This window comes from Oncorhynchus kisutch, linkage group LG17, assembly GCF_002021735.2.
Source record: "Oncorhynchus kisutch isolate 150728-3 linkage group LG17, Okis_V2, whole genome shotgun sequence".
NCBI classification, from domain to species: Eukaryota; Metazoa; Chordata; class Actinopteri; order Salmoniformes; family Salmonidae; genus Oncorhynchus; species Oncorhynchus kisutch.
In genome coordinates, this window is record NC_034190.2 from 64,407,871 (window position 1) to 64,426,513 (window position 18,643).

Sequence of the window (18,643 nt, forward strand, 5' to 3'; positions counted from 1 at the left end):
CACAAGTCAGAAATAGAGATAAAATTAATGACTTACCTTTGATGATCTTCATATGGTTGCACTCAGAAGACATTCATTTATTCAATAAATGTTCCTTTTGTTCGATAGTCTCTTTATATCCGAAAACCTACGTTTTGTTTGCGTGTTTTCTTCAGTAATCCCCAGGCACAAACGAGGTCACAACAGGCAGACCATAAATCCAAATTGTATCCGTAAAGTTCATAGAAACATGTCAAACAATGTTTATATTCAATCCTCATGGTTGTTTTTAGCCTAAATAATCTATAATATTTCAACCGGACAATAACATCATCAATATAAAAGGTAAACAAGAAAGGCACTATCTGGTTGCGCACATGAAAAAGCTCCAACACTGCAGGGTCCTCTCATTCAGACTGCTCTTACTCACTCATGTTTCAGAATACAAGCCTGAAACAATTTATAAAGACTGTTGACATCTAGTGGAAGGCATAGGAACTGCAATTTGAGTCCTAAGTCAATGGATACTGTAATGGCATTGAATAGGAAAAAAAATAAAATAAATAAACTCTACAACCTGAGAGAAATCCATTCAGGAATTCACCTGCCAAATCAGTTCTGTTATACTCACAGACATTATTGTAACAGTTTTGGAAACTTTATAGAGTTTTCTATCCAAATCCACTAATTATATGCATATCCTATGTTCTGGGCCTGAGTAGAAGGCAGTTTAATTTGGGCATGCTTTTCATCCAAAATTCCAAATGCTGCCCCCTACCCTAGAGAAGTTAAAAACACATTCTTATTTTCAATGACGGCCTAGGAATGGGCAGAACGACAGATTTGTACCTTGTCAGCTCGGGGATTCAATCTTGCAAACTTACAGTTAACTAGTCCAACGCTCTAACCACCTGCCTCTCATTGCACTCCATGAGGAGACTGCCTGTTACGAGAATGCAGTAAGCCAAGGTAAGATGCTAGCTAGCATTAAATGTATCTTATAAAAAAATCTATCAAATCATTATCGCCAGTTAACTACACATGGTTGATGATATTACTAGTTTATCTAGCGTGTCCTGAGTTGCATGTAATCGATGCGGTGCGTATCGTTGCTCCAATGTGAACCTAACCATAAACATCAATGCCTTTCTTAAAATCCATACACAGAACTATATATTTTTAAACATGCATATTTAGCTAAAAGAAATCCAGGTTAGCAGGCAATATTAACCAGGTGAAATTGTGTCACTTCTCTTGCGTTCATTGCACGCAGAGTCAGTGTATATGCAACAGTTTGGGCCGCTAAATTTGCCAGAATTTTACATAATTATGACATAACATTGAAGGTTGTGCATTGTAAATCAGCTAGAAAGATGTGTCGGCATCGAGTAATTGTTTCTGGCCCCCTCCCAGTTAGGGGGAGTGATGAGCTCTACAGCAGAGTCTCACAACTCAATCGCTGGTTGAAAACTGTTTTCTGCCCCTCCCAAAAGATACAATTTGTAGATAATTGGCCCTCTTTCTGGGACTAACCCACAAACAGGACCAAGCCTGACCTGCTGAGGAGTGACGGACTCCATCCTAGCTGGAGGGGTGCTCTCATCTTATCTACCAACATAGACAGGGCTCTAACTCCTCTAGCTCCACAATGAAATAGGGTGCAGGCCAGGCAGCAGGCTGTTAGCCAGCCTGCCAGCATAGCGGAGTCTGCCACTAGCACAGTCAGTGTAGTCAGCTCAGCTATCACCATTGAGACAGTGTCTGTGCCTCGACCTGGGTTGGGCAAAACTAAACATGGCGGTGTTCGCCTTAGCAATCTCACTAGGATAAAGACCACCTCCATTCCTGTCAGTATTGAAAGAGATCATGATACCTCACATCTCAAAATAGGGCTACTTAATGTTAGATCCCTTACTTCAAAGGCAATTATAGTCAATGAACTAATCACTGATCATAATCTTGATGTAATTGGCCTGACTGAAACATGGCTTAAGCCTGATGAATTTACTGTGTTAAATGAGGCCTCACCTCCTGGCTACACTAGTGACCATATCCCCCGTGCATCCCGCAAAGGCGGAGGTGTTGCTAACATTTACGATAGCAAATTTCAATTTACAAAAAAAAAAAAAGACGTTTTCGTCTTTTGAGCTTCTAGTCATGAAATCTATGCAGCCTACTCAATCACTTTTTATAGCTACTGTTTACAGGCCTCCTGGGCCATATACAGCGTTCCTCACTGAGTTCCCTGAAATCCTATCGGACCTTGTAGTCATAGCAGATAATATTCTAATCTTTGGTGACTTTAATATTCCAATACCCACTCCAAAAGGCTTTCGGAGCCATCATCGACTCAGTGGGTTTTGTCCAACATGTCTCTGGACCCACTCACTGTCACAGTCATACGCTGGACCTAGTTTTGTCCCATGGAATAAATGTTGTGGATCTTAATGTTTTTCCTCATAATCCTGGACTATCGGACCACCATTTTATTACATTTGCAACATATAATCTGCTCAGACCCCAACCAAGGAACATCAAAAGTCGTGCTATAAATTCACAGACTACACAAAGATTCCTTGATGTCCTTCCAGATTCCCTCTGTCTACCAAAGGACGCCAGAGGACAAAAATCAGTTAACCACCTAACTGAGGAACTCAATTTAACCTTGCGCAATACCCTAGATGCAGTTGCACCCCTAAAAACTAAAACCATTCCTCATAAGAAACTAGCTCCCTGGTACACAGAAAATACCCGAGCTCTGAAGCAAGCTTCCAGAAAATTGGAACGGAAATGGCGCCACACCAAACTGGAAGTCTTCCGACTAGCTTGGAAAGACAGTACCGTGCAGTACCGAAGAACCCTTACTGCTGCTCGATCATCCTATTTTTCTAACTTAATTGAGGAAAATAAGAACAATCCGAAATTGATACTGTCGCAAAGCTAACTAAAAAGCAGCATTCCCCAAGAGAGGATGACTTTCACTTCATCAGTGATAAATTCATGAACTTCTTTGAGGAAAAGATCATGATTATTAGAAAGCAAATTACGGACTCCTCTTTAAATCTGCGTATTCCTTCAAAGCTCAGTTGTCCTGAGTCTGCACAACTCTCCCAGGAATTAGGATCAAGAGAGACGCTCAAGTGTTTTAGTAATATATCTCTTGACACAATGATGAAAATAATCATGGCCTCTAAACCGTCAAGCTGCATACTGGACCCGATTCCAACTAAACGACTGAAAGAGCTGCTTCCTGTGCTTGGCCCTCCTATGTTGAACATAATAAACGGCTCTCTATCCACCGGATGTGTACCAAACTCACTAAAAGTGGCAGTAATAAAGCCTCTCTTGAAAAAGCCAAACCTTGATCCAGAAAATATAAAAAACTATTGGCCTATATCGAATCTTCCATTCCTCTCAATTTTTTTTTAGAAAAGGCTGTTGTGCAGCAACTTACTGCCTTCCTGAAGACAAACAATGTATACGAAATGCTTCAGTCTGGTTTTAGACCCCATCATAGCACTGAGACGGCACTTGTGAAGGTAGTAAATTACATTTTAATGGCATCGGACCGAGGCTCTGCATCTGTCCTCGTGCTCCTAGACCTTAGTGCTGCTTTTGATACCATCGATCACCACATTCTTTTGGAGAGATTGGAAACCCAAATTGGTCTACACGGACAAGTTCTGGCCTGGTTTAGATCTTATCTGTCGGAAAGATATCAGTTTGTCAACTGTAAATTTCGGTGTTCCTCAAGGTTCCGTTTTAGGACCACTATTGTTTTCACTATATATTTTACCTCTTGGGGATGTTATTCGAAACATAATGTTAACTTTCACTGCTATGCGGATGACACACAGCTGTACATGTCAATGAAACATGGTGAAGCCCCAAAATTGCCCTTGCTAGAAGCATGTGTTTCAGACATAAGGAAGTGGATGGCTGCAAACGTTCTACTTTTAAACTCGGACAAAACAGAGATGCTTGTTCTAGGTCCCAAGAAACAAAGAGATCTTCTGTTGAATCTGACAATTAATCTTAATGGTTGTACAGTCGTCTCAAATAAAACTGAAGGACCTCGGCGTTACTCTGGACCCTGATCTCTTTTGAAGAACATATCAAGACCATTTCAAGGACAGCTTTTTTCCATCTACGTAACATTGCAAAAATCAGAAACTTTCTGTCCAAAAATTATGCAGAAAAATGTATCCATGCTTTTGTCACTACTAGGTTAGACTACTGCAATGCTCTACTTTCCGGCTACCCGGATAAAGCACTAAATAAACTTCAGTTAGTGCTAAATATGGCTGCTAGAATCCTGACTAGAACCCCAAAAAAATTATCATATTACTCCAGTGCTAGCCTCTCTACACTGGCTTCCTGTTAAAGCAAGGGCTGATTTCAAGGTTTTACTGCTAACCTACAAAGCATTACATGGGCTTGCTCCTACCTGTCTCTCTGATTTGGTCCTGCCGTACATACCTGCACGTACGCTACGGTCACAAGACGCAGGCCTCCTAATTGTCCCTAGAATTTCTAAGCAAACAGCTGGAGGCAGGGCTTTCTCCTATAGAGCTCAATTTTTATGAAACGGTCTGCCTACCCATGTCAGAGACGCAAACTCGGTCTCAACCTTTAAGTCTTTACTGAAGACTCATCTCTTCAGTGGGTCATATGATTGAGTGTAGTCTGGCCCAGGAGTGGGAAGGTGAACGGAAAGGCTCTGGAGCAACGAACCGCCCTTGCTGTCTCTGCCTGGCCGGCTCCCCTCTTTCCACTGGGATTCTCTGCCTCTAACCCTATTACAGGGGCTGAGTCACTGGCTTACTGGGGCTCTCTCATGCCGTCCCTGGAAGGGGTGCGTCACCTGAGTGGGTTGATTCACTGATGTGGTCATCCTGTCTGGGTTGGCGCCCCCCCTTGGGTTGTGCCATGGCGGAGATCTTTGTGGGCTATACTCGGCCCCGTCTCAGGATGGTAAGTTGGTGGTTGAAGATATCCCTCTAGTGGTGTGGGGGCTGTGCTTTGGCAAAGTGGGTGGGGTAAATATCCTTCCTGTTTGGCCCTGTCCGGGGGTGTCCTCGGATGGGTCCACAGTGTCTCCTGACCCCTCCTGTCTCAGCCTCCAATATTTATGCTGCAGTAGTTTGTCGGGGGCTAGGGTCAGTTTGTTATATCTGGAGTACTTCTCCTGTCCTATTCGGTGTCCTGTGTGAATCTAAGTGTGCGTTCTCTAATTCTCTCCTTCTCTCTTTCTTTCTCTCGGAGGTCCTGAGCCCTAGGACCCAGGATTACCTGACATGATGACTCCTTGCTGACCCCAGTCCACCTGGCCGTGCTGCTGCTCCAGTTGCAACTGTTCTGCCTTCTTATTATTCAAACATGCTGGTCATTTATGAACATTTGAACATCTTGGCCATGTTCTGTTATAATCTCCACCCGGCACAGCCAGAAGAGGACTGGCCACCCCACATAGCCTGGTTCCTCTCTCGGTTTCTTCCTAGGTTTTGGCCTTTCTAGGGAGTTTTTCCTAGCCACCGTGCTTCTACACCTGCATTGCTTGCTGTTTGGGGTTTTAGGCTGGGTTTCTGTACAGCACTTTGAGATATCAGCTGATGTACGAAGGGCTATATAAATACATTTGATTTGATTTGAACAGGAATATTTAGACTTATGGATGCCACCCGCTAGATAAAATATGTAACGGTTCAGTATTTCACTGAAAGAATAAAAGTCTTGTTTTCGAGACGATAGTTTCCGTATTCGACCATATTAATGACCTAAGGCTCGTATTTCTGTGTGTTATCATGTTATAACTAAGTCTATGATTTGATAGAGCAGTCTGACTGAGCGATGGTAGGCAGCAGCAGGCTCCTAAGCATTCATTCAAACAGCACTTTCCTGTGTTTGCCAGCAGCTGTTTATGACTATCAACTCCCGAGATTAGGCTTGTGTAACCCGATGTGAAATGGCTAGCTAGTTAGCGGGGTGCGCACTAATAACATTTCAAACGTCACTCACTGAGACTTGGAGTGGTTGTTTCCCTTACAGAGGGGCCGCAACTTTTGTGGATGGGTAACGCTGCTTCGAGGGTGGCTATTGTCGTTGTGTTCCTGACTCGAGCCCAGGTAGGAGCGGAAGCTATACTGTTACACTGGCAATACTAAAGTGCATATAAGAACATCCAATAGTCAAAGGTTAATGAAATACAAATGGTATAGAGAGAAATAGTCCTAAAAAATAGTCCTAACCTAAAACTTCTTACCTGGGAATACTGAAGATGCATATGTTCTCATGTTCTGTGCAAGGAACTTAAACGTTAGCTTTCTTACATGGCACATATTGCACTTTTACTTTCTTCTCCAACACTTTGTTTTTGCATTATTTAAACCAAATTGAACATGTTTAATTATTTATTTGAGGCAAAATGTATCTTATTATTATTAAGTTAAAATAAGTGTTCATTCAGTATTGTTGTAATTGTCATTATTACAAATAAATAAATACAAATCGGCAGATTTAAATCGGTATCGGCTTTTTTTGGTCATCCAATAAATCGGTTTTTTTTTTCATACAGCCTCCCATTTACAACAAGCCACACACACACACACACACACACACACACACACACACACACACACACACACACAGTTCAGAAATAGATCAACACACCAAAAGCATAAATAAAACACCCATAGATAAGTATTTGAGTCCCTATTGTTCCCACATATTCACACACTGGGGTACCTACAGGTGTCAGCTGACCTTTCTCCAAAAGAACAAATTGGGAACGACAGACATGAGAGGACAGCTGACTTAAGAGTTAATGGTTGAGTTTAATGAGAACAACACGATGCCTGAGATGTCTGGCATTATTCCTTCTTTCTTGTAGGAACTTTCTCTAATCCATATAAACTCAGCAAAAAAATAAACATCCTCACTGTGATCTGCGTTTATTTTCAGCAAACTTAACATGTGTAAATATTTGTATGAACATAAGAATCTACAACAGACAAACTGAACAAGTTCCACAGACATTTATGGAATAATGTGTTCCTGAAGAAAAGGCGGGGTCAAAAGGTAACAGTCAATGCAGCTGGTGATCACACCAGATACTAAGTACTGCAGTGCATCTCCTCCTCATGGACTGCAACAGATTTGCCAGTTCTTGCTGTGAGAGGTTACCCCTCTCTTCCACCAAGGCACCTGCAAGTTCCCGGACATTTCTGTGGGGAATGGCAAAAGTCCTCACGCTCCGATCCAACAGGTCCTAGATGTTCTCAATGGGATTGAGATCAGGGCTCTTCACTGGCCATGGCAGAACACTGACATTCCTGTCCTGCAGGAAATCACGCACAGAATGAGCAGTATGGCTGGTGGCATTGTCATGCTGGAGGGTCATGCCAGGATGAGCCTGCAGGAAGGGTACCACATGAGGAAGGAGGATGTCTTCCCTGTAACGCACAGCATTGAGATTTCTTGCAATGACAACAAGCCCAGTCTGATGATGCACCACCCCAGACCATGACGGACCCTCCACCTCCAAATTGATCCCGCTCCAGAGTAGAGGCCTTGGTGTAACGCTCATTCCTTCGATGATAAACGCGAATCCGACCATCACCCATGGTGAGACAAAACCGCGACTCGTCTTTTCGCCTCACTTTTTGCCAGTCCTGTCTGGTCCAGCGACGGTGGGTTTGTGCCCATAGGCGACGTTGTTGCCGGTGATGTCTGGTGAGGACCTGCCTTTACAACAGGCCTACAAGCCCTCAGTCCAGCCTCTCTCAGCCTATTGCGGACAGTCTAAGCACTGATGGAGGGATTGTGCATTCCTGGTGTAACTCGGGCAGTTGTTGTTGCCATCCTGTACCTGTCCCGCAGGTGTGATGTTCAGATGTACCGATCCTGTGCAGGTGTTGTTACACGTGGTATGCCACTGCGAGGACGAACAGCTGTCCGTCCTGTCTCCTTGTCTTAGGCGTCTCACAGTACGGACATTCCAATTTATTGCCCTGGCCACATCTGCAGTCCTCATGCCTCCTTGCAGCATGCCTAAGGCACGTTCATGCAGATGAGCAGGGACCCTGGGCATCTTTCTTTTGGTGTTTTTCAGAGTCAGTAGAAAGGCCTCTTTAGTGTCCTAAGTTTTCATAACTGTGACCTTAATTGCCTACAGTCTGTAGGCCACATTAATAAAGTTACACCCTCTCGGCCTATTCCTTGTCATTAAACAAAAATACATTCTCCCGTTCCTGCTCAAAAGACCAGCTTGCTCTAGCTTTAAAAGATTCCAGATAATAAGCTTCCATATGGACAGCACTTTAGTTTGGCTTGAATCGGAGGCTGTCAGATCATTTCAATATTGCCTAATAAACTACATTGTTTTTATTCCCGGACAGTGTGGTATGTCCTCCGCTGTGTGGGAAATATTGAGCCATAATAAGCCCTGGAGCCCAACAGGCTACTCCACTACATTGTGTTCATTAGGGCAAGCAACTGGAAATAGACAACCCTTTCAAGATAACCCTTTCTGTTCCAAGTCAAACTGGACCCTCCAGCAAAACCATCCCATGCATAGTGTACCTGTCCTGGTCAGTACCCACCTGAAGAAGCCTTTGCAGCCCTCACAGGTCATGGCGTTGAAGTGGAAGCCTGTGGCCTTGTCTCCACAGACGCCACAGATCCGCGGCGCGTTGCGGTCAAACTCATCAGGCCCCACCACAGACGTGCTCACAGCCATGGTCTCCATCACTGCAATGAGAGAGGAGAGGGTGTGTTTGGTTAGCAGTGGTCTGGTGCAGTCCATCCTTCCCATGTGTGAGAGCAAGGCTGTATCAGACAGGTTGAATGTGTTGCAACTCAAATTATAGAGACAGGTGTTGAAGAAATCATCATAAGCCACAAGACAAGACACAGCCCAATGATTGTTCCTGTTATTGGCTCTGTAGTGAGTTAACGCCATTTGTCCCTGTCAATGAAAAAAAACTGGAGTAATGCACACCAGAGGTAACACACCCAAACCCCTTTTCAATCTCACTCTGACTAATTTCCTTTGACAGCCAAAGATCCTCTAGCATTGTATGGAGAGAGAAGAGCAGAGAGACATTATATCCTAGTAGTGGTGTTACATATAGGAATTAGGGACCTCCCAGGAGGATGAAGCAGATCTAACACAGAACAGAAAGCTGGACCAAAGAAAAGAGAACGGGGAAGAGGTTGTGATTGACGGGGTGTGAGAAGTCAGTCAGTCAGTCACATGGCCAGACAGGGTTTAGCCTGCCTGTAGGGTTCCCCAACTGGTGGCCCGTGGGCTGAATTTGGCCTGTGGGGGATTTTAGACTAAAAACACCAGCAAATGAGCTCCAAGTGGTTTTACATTTTCATAATCTGTTCCAATGTATTCCCAAGCATAATTAGAGATGTGATTGAATATAAATGTAAGAAAGATTTGAAATGTTTTAGTAAAATTTTATAGCATTTATTATTTGTAATCATGTTCTGACCGCTGACCATCCGCACAATAACTTTTTTTAAATGTGGCTGAATGTAGTTGATCCCTGCATTAGAGGATGGAGCAGGGAACTGGGAACAGGTCCAGGCAGGTAGTGTAGCGTTTAAGAGCGCTGGGCCAGTAACAAAAAGGTCACTGGTTTGAATCCCAAGCCGACTAGGTGAAAAATCTACCGATGTGCACTTGAGCAAGGCACTTAACCTTAACTGCTACTGTAAATCTCTCTGGATAAGAGCATCTGATAAATAACTCCAATGTTATAGGCGACTGTAAAACAAGGGACAAAAAACGTGGGATAAATCCATTCACCCGGATTAGCAGGGCAGGGTGATATGGCCTAAAAATCACCACAACATACATCTTGTTTTTTAACTGTTCTCTAAATAAACATTGCTATACTGGTAAAACACACAGCATTTCAAACAGTCACCAATAATCAAATTAATTCTGGGCTTGTGACGCTAAATATAGGCCCAAGCCTTCCACAACCATGAGACCCAGTAATAATTTGATCATTTTAACATGCTATTTTTTAAGAGTCTATAAAAATGCTTGTTTTGTTACAAATTTAACCAGAACCATGCGTAACTTCTACGAATAAGCATGAGGCTATATAAAATGAACACGGGTATTACACTGAACAAAAATATAAAACGCAACATTTAACAATTTCAAAGACTTGAGAGTTACAGTTCAAATAAGGAAATCAGTCAATTTAAATGAAGTCATTAGGCCCTAAATCGATGGATTTCACATGACTGGGAATAGAGACATGCATGTCGGTCACAGATACCTTAAGATTTGCCTCATGCAAACATCTCCTTCGTATAGAGTTAATCAAGCTGTTGATTGTGGCCTGTGGAATGTTGGCCCACTCCTCTTCAATGGCTGTGCGAAGTTGCTGGATATTGGCCGGAACTGGAACACGCTGTTGTACACGTCGATCCAGAGCATCCCAAACATGCTCAATGCGTGACATGTCTGGTGAGTATGCAGGCCATGGAAGAACCGGGACATTTTCAGCTTCCAGGAATTGTGCACAGATCCTTGTGACATGGGGCCATGCATTATCATGCTGAAACATGAGGTGATGGCGGCAGGGTAGCCTAGTGGTTAGAGCGTTGGACTAGTAACCGAAAGGTTGCAAGTTCGAATCTCTGAGCTGACAAGGTACAAATCTGTCGATCTGCCCCTGAACAGGCAGTTAACCCACTGTTCCTAGGCCGTCATTGAAAATAAGAAATTGTTCTTAACTGACTTGCCTAGTTAAATAAAGGTCAAATAAAAAGATGAATGGCACGACAATGGGCCTCAGGATCTTGTGTTTGTTGTCTGTAGCTTATGCCTGGCCATATCATATCCCCACCATGGGGCACTCCGTTCACAACATCGACATCAGCAAACCCCTCACCCATACACCACCGTATGCACAGTACAGTTGAAATGGGAATCATCCGTGAAGAACACCTCTCCAGCGGCCATCAAAGGTGAGCATTTGCCTACTGACGTAGATTACGACGCCAAACTGCAGTCAGGTCAAGACCCTAGTGAGGATGACGAGCACGCAGACGTTTTTGACAGTTTGTACAGTAATTCTTCAGTTGTGCAAACCCATCGTTTCATCAGCTGTCCGGGTGGCCTCAGACAATACCGCAGGTGAAGAAGCCAAATGTGGAGGTCCTGGGCTGGTGTGGTTACAGTGTGGTTGTGAGGCCGGTTGGACGTAGTGCAAAATTATCTAAAACAACATTGGAGGTGGCTTATGGTAGACAAATTAACATTAAATTATGTGGCAACAGCTCTAGTAGACATTCCTGCAGTCAGCATGCCAATTGCACACTCCCTCAGCTTGAGACATTTGTGGCATTGTGTTGTGACAAAACTGAACATTTTTTTATATTTATTCTACATTCTATTGTCCCCAGCACAAGTTGCACCTGTGTAATGAGCAGCTGCTTGGTATGCCACACCTGTCAGGTGGATGGATTATCTTGGCAATGTAGAAATGCTCACTAACAGGGATGTAAACAAATCTGTGCACAATATTTTAGAGAAATACGCTTTTTTTGTGGAAAATGTTTGGGATCTTTTATTTCAGCTCAATATATAAAACAACTTCAAGCACAAGACCACCTGCTAGTGAGTAGTCAGCTAATCTTTATTTTTCAAGTTTAGCCAACTTAGAATTGTTATGAAACACACCCTTTGGTCCGTCCCTAACTGTTTGAACAGCATGTTAGCTTGTCCACTTTGTTCAGATGTTAAAATCAAGTGGCCTACCTTATTTCTCAGAATGACAATGAGTTGCCAATTCCTTATAATTATGTTTATTGTTGCACATGTATAAAAACACAGACTAGACGCCTAGTACAACGGTCTTCAGATAAAAAGCTGCTAGCAGCACGTGGTACCACAAGGATGCACACGACAAACAGCATTTATTTTCCAGAATCAGTGTTCACTGATAGTCTCGTTTTAGTAGTGTCTGCTCTGCTCGCAATTTGAAGAGTTGAGACATAAATAGGTTATCGATAGAAAAGGTTAACTTGTCTATTACAGTAAAATAATGTCTCAAAACATTTGTCCATATGACCAATTCTGTTGGGCCAAACCTCAAATTCAAATAGTTGAAATCGCTCGTCAGAGGGGAAGAAGTGATCGCTCATCTTTGTTGTTTTGAGTGGCAGGGGCTTGGTTTGTGTGTAAACCATAGAGGAAGAAGCAAAGCAAGAGGTTTCACTCTCGCTATAATCTGTCCAAAATAAACCCAATGCGTTTCTATGGGCTTATTTTGGGCCTAAGCTTGTTGCCTGCCTTCCCGCCTTTGGACAACGACTCCCATTGTTAAGGCAGAGACATGAGCATCTTGTCATTATATACAGATCTCTGGTGTAAATGGGAAGGTATACAGAGCACAGAAAGAGCAAAGGAGATGAGACCAAAAAGACAACAAGAAAACAAGTGCACAAAAGCTCATAAAAACATTAAAATATTACAGGCATTAGGAATATCGCACAAAAATAGATTTGAATTAATTTGATATAGGTCGCCCAACCCTACTGATTAGGCATTCCCATCAAAATGCCAGACACCAATAACCCCCTTATACATAGAAAACAAGGACATGCCATTTCTCAATACACAGTACTAGCACATTCTGAACCATAAGACTGAAAAACAGCAATAATACAATTCTTATTCAGCAAGTAAATGACCCATGTGTAACAGGGGTGTGTGTACATATGCATGGAGATTCAATGCAGACGCATGATGTTGATTGATAAACATGGGCGACACACTATCAAATCAGGCCAACCAAAGACCATAACATAATTCATCGTTGTACTAGAGAAATCAACAAGGTTTAGCCAAGATTTGAATAATTGAACAGCTGTCATCTGTTTCTCTGCTGACAAAGGCACTGGTTGGTTTGAGCATTTTGTTCTTTCGTCCACGGCTCACCACAGGGCCAGAACAGAAAAACAAGTTGTTTTTCTTTAGCTGGAAGCTGAAAATATAATGCAGACTGGCGAAGCGAGTCCCTCTCTATTCCTGGAAGCAATCATTAGGTTGTTGGTCTGACTGGCAAAGAATTGCATAGAGACAGAGGTGCCTAATATAAAGCCAGGCTGCCCCAACGGTAGACTATTCCAGCATTGCTACTTGCCTGTCTCATATGAGATAGAGGACCAATCCCAAATCAACCAAAGCCCCTACACCCTAGCCTATCAGAGGGCAAGATGGAACAATTACCATATTTCTTACACCTGCCAATTCCACTCAGATCTCCACAAGTGCATAGGGAGTAGGGCTTAGGGGTCGATTTAGGATTGGGCCAGGGCTTCCCCATCATTGTGCCAATCATTGAAACACAGGCTTTTAAAGCCCCATCACTCCCCAAACACAGAGCTGAATGGAAACTAGGACTAACTTTCCTAATAGTGCTGGGTCTATGTCAGTGTATGTGCACTTTCAACATCTGCTGTATTTTTGTTAGCTTGGCTGGTAGCTTGGTTTAATTGTCATTCTGACATGGACAGTGCCAGTTGTCCCATAAAACAATTCTCTGTGTTCTCCACAACATGGGGATAATCACTTTCTTTCTAAACATGATCCACCCGCCAACAGTGCTGTGTAATGAATAGAGCAAGAAGTCAAATCTCAGTCAGGTCAATGCCATTTAGTCCTTGAGCAGATGCTCAACAAGACCCAGTAAACACCCAACTATCAACACATGTGGTGCAGCAATGTATGCTATTTCACTGGATGGGGGCTCTTATGTAAACAAATGGAACAAGTGCAATAAAGCAACAATATTAAGCTAGTTTCATCTAATCTATGCAGGCCAGGAGACAAAACATGGATCCTCCACCTGCTTTGACTGCATCTGTCTTCTGGTCTCTTGGCACGCACCATCCACTAACAAGTAGTACAGTGCCAGTCTTCTCTTTGTGAGTTCTTGCCATCACAAATCTGATGTTCCACAACAGACCTCTGACAGTGAACGACCGCCTGCCTGGAGTCTCACACTGAGAAGATAATGAAAAGAAAGGTCAGGGCTCCAGACTAACTTTCTCAGTTGGTGGCACCAGCCCATTAAATTAGTAATCACCTTATAAAATGCATTCAGCGTAATTTTTGTTGTTGAAAAATCGACTCCTGAGATGGTATGATAGATTTTTTTTTTAACCAAACATGTTCAACCTTTACGAGTGATTTTAATCAAACATTTTGGGTTGACAATTAGGTTCATCTTGATATATTCTACTGTCAAAATAGCACTCTAGAATTGAGATTTTCTTTTTGCTCAATAAAGATCCATTTGCCTAAATGTTTTTGTGCACTAGCTAATAGGCTAATTCATTTGGGGATAATTCAAGACCTGAGGAAGTGGAAACCAAAAAACACATTAGCTAGAGCGGCAACTTTTAAATAGTGCTGATAGTTAGCTGTGTAGTTGATTCATCTAGCAGTAATATCCTAAAAACATTTGCACGCTCTACAGCTCAAAGACATGCCAGAAACGTTGGTTTTTAAAACTGTGTCAATCGCACAATATTGAGTTGAGAAAAGACACTCCTCTCTCCAACTAACAGCATATTTTATTACTTGTTTTTTTAAACAGTTTTTCCCACAATTGCATTTTGAAGAATGCATTTCTTTCCTCAAAATGATTGCACAGGGGAGGGAGAGGGAATGTGAGTAGCTCTCATCACAGCAGGCACAGTCAGGGCAGGCACTTTCATGGCAGGAATCAATGCACTTTAATTTAATGTGTACGGTTTGACCAAATCATGGTTTTAGAAGCCAAATGCACAACATTAATGGTTGTTCTGGACAAGTTAAATAAATAAATAAAAAAAGGACAAGAACATTGATTTAAGTTGTCCGAATGGCTACATGTCCAAAACAGACGCAGACACGAAGCGCCAGAAAATGTAGCCAAACTTTAATGAGACTTTTAATTATATAAATATAGGCTAGACGCTAGTCATGTTTGACCAAATATAATGAAGGATAATTTACATTATTGTCTAAAAGACTAGATTCTGTCGACATGCAAATCAGCATTTTGAAACTTTAACCATAAACGTAATTGTTTAAAATCAACGTTTTATGTCCTTTTATGATGCATGTCTTACCTGGTTTCAAAGTAGCCTAGCCAAAATATAACTACAGACATGTTGAGGGCAATATTTTTTTTTTTTTTTTAAACACTTCATATGTCATTGAAACCAGCATTTCTCTCATGTTCTATAGGTTTTCAAATCAATGTTACTTTATTGTCCAGCAGCCAAAGGCACAATCCTAGTCATATTAGTAACCCATGCTAGTTGATGATAATCCTAGTCATATTAGTAACCCATGCTAGTTGATGATAATCCTAGTCATATTAGTAACCCATGCTAGTTGATGATAATCCTAGTCATATTAGTAACCCATGCTAGTTGATGATAATCCTAGTCATATTAGTAACCCATGCTAGTTGATGATAATCCTAGTCATATTAGTAACCCATGCTAGTTGATGATAATCCTAGTCATATTAGTAACCCATGCTAGTTGATGATAATCCTAGTCATATTAGTAACCCATGCTAGTTGATGATAATCCTAGTCATATTAGTAACCCATGCTAGTTGATGATAATCCTAGTCATATTAGTAACCCATGCTAGTTGATGATAATCCTAGTCATATTAGTAACCCATGCTAGTTGATGATAATCCTAGTCATATTAGTAACCCATGCTAGTTGATGATAATCCTAGTCATATTAGTAACCCATGCTAGTTGATGATAATCCTAGTCATATTAGTAACCCATGCCAGTTGATGATAATCCTAGTCATATTAGTAACCCATGCCGGTTGATGATAATCCTAGTCATATTAGTAACCCATGCTAGTTGATGATAATCCTAGTCATATTAGTAACCCATGCTAGTTGATGATAATCCTAGTCATATTAGTAACCCATGCCGGTTGATGATAATCCTAGTCATATTAGTAACCCATGCTAGATGATGATAATCCTAGTCATATTAGTAACCCATGCCGGTTGATGGATCTTTAGATCTCCCCTCTAACAGATATCTTCATCACATGAAACCGCTCACACGTGTGGTGAGCTTTTGAGAACTGTCAGTATTTTAAGCTAAATGGTCTGATCTGTTGCATCAGCCTCATTGCTTTACAATATTTGGATGTGGAGTGGTTGTATGATTTTTGGATCTGTCATCCCAGAACTGTCCCAGAGTGTGTTTTGGTCTTAGCCATCTTTTTGTAATCGTCCCATGGAGGACGGGACGGCATTAATTAAGCTCTGGAAGGAATTATTTTATCAAGAATAAAAAAAAATGGTTGTAAATTGTAATGTTGCAATATTTTATAGGCTTCAAACTGTGTCCAACCATCCTCCAGGAGAGCCTTAAAGTGGAAATGTTGTATTTTGAGACAGCTCATTTTGTGTGTAGCCTACATTTGTCTGGTTCTATTGAAAAAGGATAGTAAAGCATTGTATTTTGTAAAGTGGTTCCTTGCGTCATACAATGCAGCAAAAATGGTTTGAGACTTCAGCTTTCAGACAAGTAAAAAAATATATGTCTTTCCTACTTGTCCAAAAGAACAAGTGGTTTTGAGTGAGATGACCAGGGAATTTGAAACCTGCACATGTCAAAGGGTCGCAAAATGCGACTAAATGGTCGCAGCCTAGAGCCCTGGGCTAGGTTGAATGTTATGTTGCTGTGCAATCGAGTTTGCTACTCAGGGACCTAACTATTACACTATTAATCAGGATGATTAGTTTAGTCACCAGTCACTACACGTTGTTCCTATTGTCGCTCCAGACCTGACCTGAGAAACAACCAACCTCAGTGCAGCTACAGGACATCACACAAGAGGGAAGAAAGCGCTGATGTTATCTAACCGGACGCTCACTCATAGAGCAAACGACCCAGAAACCATTAAGATACGGGGCCATAGGAAGGGGGCCATAGGAAAGGGGCCATGTGAGAGTCGCATTTAGTCACAGACATAAAAACCCAACGACGGAACGAAGCCTTCCCCCAAAAATACACACAATGTTCAGATTGGCTAACGCGGCTACCACGCCCCCCATGGACACGTCGCTCTGATAAGGTGTGGTTTCACTGGCCAAAGTTACACGCAAAAAACAAAACAAAGACCAGGTCACAGCACCATTGCGTGCTGCCTCACTTGTTGTGCTGCATCACTTGTTGTGCATGTTATTGAAGCAACAATCATAGGGGCAGAATTGAGCTAAAGAGCAGGTGGGCGGTCTCCTATTCTTAGTGAGCTGAGGGCAGACAAGGAGCAGGCGAGGGTAAGACCTGGGTGAGATGCACACACATGACACGCCAAAAAAAACACATGGTGGCATATGGGCCAAGTCATCAATCCTGGGCACTTCTGCAGCAGAGACATGGTTGTTTAACGATGGTCACAGTAAGCAGGGTTCAACACATGCCCAGCTGTACAGTAATGGCCAAAAGTTGAGAATGACACAAATATTAATTTTCACAAAGTCTGCTGCCTCCGTTTGTATGATGGCAATTTGCAAACACTCCAGAATGTTATGAAGAGTGATCAGATGGATTGCAAAGTCCCTCTTTGCCATGCAAATGAACTGAATCCCCCAAAAACATATCCACTGCATTTCAGCCCTGCCACAAAAGGACCAGCTGACATCATGTCAGTGATTCTCTCGTTAACACAGGAGTTTGTGTTGACGAGGACAAGGCTGGAGATCACTCGGTCATGCTGATTGAGTTCGAATAACAGACTGGAAGCTTCTAAAGGAGGGTGGTTCTTGGAATCATTGTTCAACCATGGTTACCTGCAAGGAAACACGAGTCGTCATCATTGCTTTGCACAAAAAGGGCTTCACAGGCAAGGATATTGCTGCCAGTAAGATTGCACCTAAATCAGCCATTTATCGGATCATCAAGAACTTCAAGGAAAGTGGTTCAATTGTTGTGAAGAAAGCTTCAGGGCGCCCAAGAAAGTCCAGCAAGCGCCAGGCCCGTCTCCTAAAGTTGATTCAGCTGCGGGATCGGGGCACCACCAGTACAGAGCTTGCTCAGTAATGGCAGTAGGCAGGTGTGAGTGCATCTGCACGCACAGTGAGGCGAAGACTTTTGGAGGATGACCTGGTGTCAAGAAGGGCAGCAAAGAAGCCACTTCTCTCCAGGAAAAACATCAGGGACAGACTGATATTTTGCAAAAGGTACAGGGATTGGACAGCTGAGGACTGGGGTAAAGTCATTTTCTCTGATGAATCCCCTTTCCAATTGTTTGGGGCATCCGGAAAAAAGCTTGTCCGGAGAAGACAAGGTGAGCGCTACCATCAGTCCTGTGTTATGCCAACAGTAAAGCATCCTGAGACCATTCATGTGCTTCTCAGTGAAGGGAGTGGGCTCACTCACAATTTTGCCTAAGAACACAGCCATGAATAAAGAATGGTACCAACACATCCTTCGAGAGCAACTTCAAACAATGCCTTTTCCAGCATGATGAGCACCTTGCCATAAGTCAAAAGTGATAACTAAGTGGCTCGGAGAACAAAACATTGATATCTTGGGTCCATGGCCAGGAAACTCCCCAGACCTTAATCCCATTGAGAACTTGTGGTCAATCCTC

At 42.5% G+C, this 18,643-nt stretch overlaps 1 protein-coding gene across 2 annotated transcripts in view; it reads right to left on the reverse strand.

Moving 5' to 3' along the window:
* Positions 1-18,643, reverse strand: part of LOC109908093 (vitamin D3 receptor A) — a 92,133-nt gene that overhangs the window by 29,374 nt on the left and 44,116 nt on the right. For both annotated transcript variants that reach the window (XM_020506545.2, XM_031794354.1), the window contains one exon: positions 8,580-8,727. In XM_020506545.2, the coding sequence (XP_020362134.1) occupies positions 8,580-8,725 (146 nt within the window). In that variant the 5' untranslated portion in view covers positions 8,726-8,727. The remainder of the gene's footprint in view (positions 1-8,579; positions 8,728-18,643) is intronic.